This window comes from Lycium ferocissimum, chromosome 5 (genome assembly GCF_029784015.1).
Source record: "Lycium ferocissimum isolate CSIRO_LF1 chromosome 5, AGI_CSIRO_Lferr_CH_V1, whole genome shotgun sequence".
Taxonomy (NCBI): domain Eukaryota; kingdom Viridiplantae; phylum Streptophyta; class Magnoliopsida; order Solanales; family Solanaceae; genus Lycium; species Lycium ferocissimum.
The window spans coordinates 64,709,189-64,716,346 of record NC_081346.1 but is presented as its reverse complement, the minus strand read 5'-3'; the positions used below and the strand labels follow the sequence as shown (position 1 = coordinate 64,716,346).

At 33.9% G+C, this 7,158-nt stretch overlaps 1 protein-coding gene across 1 annotated transcript; it reads right to left on the bottom strand.

The window, feature by feature from the left end:
- Nucleotides 1-738: 738 nt before the first annotated feature.
- On the bottom strand, nucleotides 739-2,096 carry LOC132057077 (glutathione S-transferase U8-like). The gene is made up of 2 exons (XM_059449513.1): nucleotides 1,759-2,096; nucleotides 739-1,116 (listed from the first exon to the last, which is right to left on the bottom strand). Exons 1-2 carry the CDS (start codon nucleotides 2,068-2,070, stop codon nucleotides 754-756), a joined length of 675 nt encoding a protein of 224 aa, XP_059305496.1. The 5' UTR covers nucleotides 2,071-2,096; the 3' UTR covers nucleotides 739-753.
- Between the last annotated feature and the right edge of the window lie 5,062 nt (nucleotides 2,097-7,158).

Below are 7,158 nucleotides of genomic sequence, written 5' to 3'. Positions count from 1 at the left end.
TGGGCCGTGCTACCGAGCTACATGGCATGTCCAGCCTAGCCCCTTAATTTTTTCTACTAGCCCAGCCCACCACCCTCTTATCGGGTTCGGGGTCGGCCCGGTTGTGGGCCGGGCCCAGGTCGACCCGACCCAACTGACAGGCTTAGAGGCAGAGGGGTGCAGTTCAGTTGAACCCCTTTATGGAAATAGGGTGAAAATGATATATATATCTGTGTGTGTGTTGTTGATGCTCTAATTTTTATTTTTATTTTTTTTGAATTCTCATGTTTGAATTCTTGGCTCCGCACCTGATTACAGTGAGCTTATATGTATGAGTTGATATTAGGGGAGTAACACAATATGAATTTGTGATTGGTGTTAGCCCAAAAAAAAAAGGTGCTCCATAGAGATATTATACCCCTGTTTCATCTTTGAACTATCTCACCATTGCAAATACGAACAATTACACGGATAAAATTAAACCAACAAATACATCACTGTGTAAACACAACTTTTCCCTTGGAGGATTTCAATACAAAGTTTTTGTGATTTGTTCACTGAGAAAGTTCTTTAAGTGGGCAGCATCAGTGGCAGGGGCTTATCTAGCATAATAAGTGGGGTTTCAATTGAACCTTTTACTTTCGATGCAGAGTATAAATTTAAATTTGTGCATAAAAAATTATTAAAATCATAATAAACAGTAGATATGAACCCATAACTTTAAAAGTATAATGGGTTCAATGCTAAAAATCTTAATATTAAACCCCTTAGAAATTAGATCCTGGATGCACCTCTGAACAGTGGTTTGGTACAATTTTTGTAATGCGCAAGTAATTTTTCCCTGCGTGGCAGATTTTCCTTGATAAAGCTACAACCAATTGACTTATCAGCCCAGGCACATATATTTGGAAAATCCTCTTTCTTCAATATGTCCACTTCCAATGCTTCTTGAATAACTCCAAGCCAATAAGTTATCAAAATGGAAACAATCTCAATGTATCCTCCAAAGAAGTTGTTATTATTATCTTTGATCAATTCATTCTCAAGAAGTTTAAGGAGCTGAAGAAGTTCTCCCATGGCATTCACTTTTACTTCATTGTTGCTAACATAACAAAGTTTTCGTATCTCTGGATAGCACTGAGATTCGACAATAACACTTGTTATTACATGAAAATAAAGATGATTCTGAATTTTAAAGAAAAATTTCAAGATGGAGGTGCATTTTGTACCACGGAAAATATTTCCACAAATATATATGTCATTCCCTCGTGTGATGTCAACAAATATTTTTCACAGAGAACATTTTCCAGCATAAGAATATGAGTTATGACGACATTCTATCTCAATTATGGTAGAAATTTCACTACCAAAGAGTTTCTATTTCCCACTGAAAAATGTTTAGTACTAAATGTTGGTAGGAAAAACCTAAATAGTAGTATTTTCACATAGAAATATTTGAAAGTTTCTCGGATTTCAATCTAACTTGTTTCCCAATACGCGTGTTTTAAAATGAACGTTCAAGGAATGACCAGAAAATTATATTTTATAAAGACAAATTTCCTACTGAATGGTAGCGGGAAAAATCTATGTTTCTAGTAGTGTTTCCATCAACACACTATCAGGTTTGTTAAAACATCATTATCACTTTTTGATAAATAATTTTCCTAGAAAATGTTATTTTCCATGAATAAGTCATTCTTCCGAAAAAAAAAAAAAAAAAAAAAAAAACAATTTTTCAAAAAATTACTTCTGTCATACCAAATATACTTGAAAACATACCTTTTCATCGATAAACTTAGTCCAGAAACGTGCCATGGCTCTTTGGTAAGGATCTTTTGGTAGAAGAGGCGTGTCATCTTTCCAAGTTTCATCAATATATTCAAGAATCACAAGAGACTCAACAATTGGTTTCCCATTGTGCAACAACACTGGAATTTTTTTATGAATAGGATTGTACTTGAGAAGTGTAGGACTCTTATTTAACACATCTTCTTCCATGTATTCATATTGAATACCCTTGAGTTTAAGGGCAATTTTTACTCTTACATAAAAAGGACTTGCCCAATATCCCAACAATTTGACTTCTTCCATTTTTCAGTGTTTCTTAATTGCTCGAAGTGTTGGCTTAGTTTGCAGTTCTATCCTCTTGACTTTGCCCTTCTTATAGAAAGGGATCTGAAAGATGACTTACATGTGCTTATGTCACCAATTTTCCATCAAATCTCGGGGCTTGCCTTAGAAGAATTCTTTTTAAGGGGTCGTTTAGTATAGGTAATTTTTTATCTCGAAATCAAAAATCTAGATTATTTATATTACAATTAATCGTATCCCAAGCCTGCAAATCTTATCCTACCAAACACAAACATGCTGAACAAACTCAAACCGTGCATGAATCTTGGAGTTTACCTGATTCACCGACAAGAACAAACTAGTTAAAAACTAGGGATGTTATCGAAAATATATAATTTTCTCGAAAATATTTTACTTGAGCCGAGGTATATCGGAAACAACCTTTTGACCTCCAAAATAAGAGTAAGGTCTGCGTATACACTATCCTTTCTAGACCTCACTTGTGGAATTTCACTGGATATGTTTTTCTTGCCAGAAAAAGAAATCAAGAAGGACAATAAAAATTAAATCCATAATTACTATGTGGTGAGTTTACGAAAACAACAATATAAATGAAAGGAAGTTTAATGTAAGAGCTTGTTTGGATGAGCTTATAACTTATGGATTACAAGCATAAGCCATAAGTTAATTAGGTATCACTTAGTACTTTTGTCTTATTTTTGTTATTTTAACAGAAAAATAAGTGCTTAAAAGCACTTTTTATAACTTACCCAAACACTACAAAAGTGCTTAAAAACTATTTTGGCTTAAAAGTACCTAAAATAAATCAATCCAAACAGGCTCTAAATGTAGTTAAGTAGTTGAAATTAGAAAAATCAAAGTAAAGTGTCTTTATTTAAATGTTATACACATTAGAATCCTATTTCCTTTTTTTCCATTTTTAGAATATGATACAGGTATCATCACGTCTTTGTCCCACCAGCCAAATAATAGTCATAACTTCCATGAACTGTACGTATAAAACCAGAATTTTTTGTAGCTTTGCTAAGATGGAGAGTGAAGACGAAGACCCTACCTTTTGGTGTTTGGTCCGATTAGATAAAATGATAAGCTGACTCTTAAACTAGCTTCTCCTCCACCTTGGAAAAACTTAATGTATCCCTTATATTTAAAAATCAAATTATATTTATATATTATCACGATAAAGTGATAAATTATAATGGGAATATACATTATGATTATTCATGGTTAAGTACAAAACAATACAAAAAAAAAATGTTATATATTCGTTGCTATAAAAATGTTGAATGTGGGGTTAAGTACTTGGAATTAGTTGAAGGAGGTCAAGTAAAGAAATTGCTTTAAGATAAGGCCTACTTACTTGCTAGAAGAGAATTCAAGCAAAGCTATGTACCCCATATGTTCAATACATGCCTTATATAAATATTGTTTTATGATTTAGCTCCCACTCTTATCATAACCTCGGTCAGTTTAGCCTTATGTAAGAATGTATGAGTCGTACATGCGTTATTATCCATATTTAATGACTTATGATTTAACTGTCTCAACTCTCAGAACCTTCCACGATTGCATGACTCATGAAACATTACATGTCATGTGCACTGTATTGCCATATTTATGCTAAATTCATATTCAAACTACTGGTGTGATCACATACACACTTAAATGGGAAAAGAAGTAGGTGAACTGATCCCTTGCGTAAGAGCCAGGAGGCCGGGGGTTAGCTATCCCACGCTCTTAGGTGCCTAATTGCATGATTGTAGGGGTATGTCGACATCCCTCATACGTGTTTTCAGATTTCACATACGCAGTCACGTCAGAAAAACCGTTTTATTAAGAAAATCATTTTCTTTTTCAAAATTATTTTGTGCATTCATGTGCATGCAAATTACTCACTTTATAGTTCAGCTCAAAGTAGCTAGTTACAATTGTCAGCATGCAGTCTCCAGTTATTACCACATGTGAAAGCATTTCAAAGCTGTTTGAAAAACGAAAACAACGGAGGTGAAGACGCCATGACAAAAAAAATTAAAGAAAGCATGACAGAGCATTCTTGAAAAGGGACAGTAACTACAACAAAATGAAATGAAAATTTAAAAATTGAATTCTTTACACATAGAAATGTCTCGTTCTTCTTTTAACAAACTAATAAGAAAATGGTTCCAATCAAAATTACTACCATATCGTCAATTCAAAGGAGAGAAATAACTTCAAACATTAATAAGAATATTTGAACTATCAGATCAATTTGTCGTTGAGAATTGAATAATACGTTCTGCGCTTCAATTTATGTGTCTAACTATTCTTTTTAGTTTGTTCTTAAAAGAATATATCTTTTTATATTTGATAAGCTTCTAATTCTAGCATTTCCATTTTATTCCTAATGATACTTCCTAATAAAAACAACATGACATATTTAAAATCATAAAATTCATAAAGTAATTTCTAATATGTTATACACACCTTTAATTTAAAATTTGAAGTTCAAACGACCTAATAATTTCATTAGGCACGAGAGGCTATGACGAGAAAAATGACAGCTTTTAAACGCATGTATGTAGAATTAGAGGGCAAATCCAGAGATAAGTTGTTGTACACGCTTGCCAATATGAGAGAGAGAAGGGCCCGTGACCTGGATCCAATGAAATGCATCAAGGAAGAAACGACGAAGTACTGGTGGAGGAGGCACTCATTAGATGGAGATGACTGTCTTACTTCCTTAAACTTTTGAACGAAGAGGCGGACAGAGACAATGTGCTAAGGGATTTAGAGCACTTAGAGGGTCTCGATTTTGATGGTTAATGGTAGGTGTATAAAGGCGGACAAGGTTAAGGGTGCTATTCGTATGATGCACAGGGGAAGAGTGATTGGGGCTGACGAGATCTTGGTGGAATTTTGGAAGAGTGCAGGCATGCCAGGTTTGGAATGGCTGACTAGGTTGTTTAATGTCGGTTTTAAGACGACAAAATTACCTGAAAAATGGAGGTGGAGTATGATGATTCTGTTGTACAAAAAAAAAAGGTGACTTAAGAGTTGCAACAATTATAGGGGTATCAAGCTGCTAAGCCACACTATGAAAGTTTGGGAGAGAGTAGTGGAGATAAGGGTGAGGAGGGGCATGACTATTTCAGAGAACCAGTTTGGATTTATGTCGGGGCGCTCAACAACATATGTCATTCATCTTGTGAGGAGGGGAAATCGGTCGAGCAATACAAGGAGAGGAAGAAGGACCTTCACATGGTGTTCATTGACCTTGAAAAGACTTATGACTAAGTCCCTGGGAAGTTCTATGGAGGTGTTTGGAGGCTGGAGGTGTACCTGTGGCATACATTAAGGCGATCGGAGCACTTCCCAGTTGTTTTGGGATTGCACCAGGGATTAACTCTTTGCCCGTTTATTTGCCTTAGTGATGGATTTGATGTGATCAGTGTTTTAAAAGGCGGGGGCGTAAGGTAGGGCGTTTTACATATGTTTCGGCGAGGCGTAAGCCCCATGCGTATTTAATTTTTAATATTTCATAAAATAATATACTTACAATAAATATTTTTAAATAGGTAAAATTACATAAAAAATGAGCTAAGGATGATTATCTCAATCTTTGACCCTTCATAAATCCCTCCGTCTTAAATTATCTGTCGGTTTTTATTTGACTAACTTTATTCTCATTTATGTAAGTAATAATCTTTTTTCATTAAATTTTTACTCTATTTATGTGTCATCTCCATTAATGACAAAATTATACTAAGGGTAAAATGAGAAGGAAAAAAAATAATTGCGCCTTGAACTTCTTAAACAAGAAAATTGAAAAGTTTGATTTGGGTGAAGTTTTTCAAGTGTTGAAAATGTGTTTGGTCATAGTTTTTCAAAACATATTTCACTTTTTGTTTTTTAAAACTTGAAACATTACTTATACCCATAAGTTCTAAAAACTATCAAGAATACTCAATCATACAAAAAGTACATACTTGCTAATCCCAAATTATGCAGAACGTGATATTTTATTAACAATTACTAATAACACACTTACTAGCTACTACAATTCAAATTAAAATACAAAGATCCATCCGTGCAAGAAAAAAAAACAATGGTAGTAACTAACTATTCTTTAATATAATATTTCCACAATGTACGCAATCTTCACTTTATATAAGAGACTGTTTTAATTGTGGAAACATGGTAGATACGGCTTTAATGGAGGAACATGGTCGATAGAATTAGTTGGGTTATAAATAGATGGGTTTTTTTTTTTTATAAAATACAAAAGTTTGGGTAGTTTTTAAAAGTTTTGAAAATGCCAAAAACATGGATTTTGGTCCAAAATAGGTTTGAGCCAGAATTTGGGAATTTGAAGATTTGTTTTCAAAAATCTGTCAAAATTTTATAGCCAAACAAAGATTTGAAATCAAACCTTCAAAATATGCTCCCAAAATCTATGGCCAAACGGGAGCTTACACTGTCAGTTTCCTCATTTAAGGTTCGATTAAGTTTCAAACTAATAGTCCTAAAAAAGATTGATTTGACAATTTAACTAACCAAAGAGGTCTCTAATTAGCATTATTCATGAGTGTTCAAAAGACGTGTAAGCAATAGGGAGAGGACAATAGAAATGCAAATTAGCATTATTCATATGATAGTGTTTTATATTTCGATTTCGATTTAGCATCATATATTGATCGCTCTATGGAGTCTTTATTGATTGTAGAGTGGATTAAGGAGTAGCAGCTCCTCTATGTCGTGGGTGTGGAGGGCGAGGGGGCTCTCACTGCATGATAGAGGCCAAAGCTGAAAATAGAAGAAATCAGAGTTCAATTTTAACGGTTTAAAATATCAGTTGACTTTTTTACATCTAGTATCCGTGGGAAAAATAAATTCCCGTCTTAATGATGAGATATAATAAGTATTCGGTAAAATAGTTCAATGCACATGCTAAGATACCATTATTATTAAAAAAATCTTTGTAGGTTAATTGGAGTAAACTTTGCGCTACCCACTGTTGAAGATAAGATTAGCTGTACATGTGAAGGTTGATGAGAATAAAAGCCAAGTCTATAGGTCTCCTTAATATAATCCAGTACACTTATCTGTTAT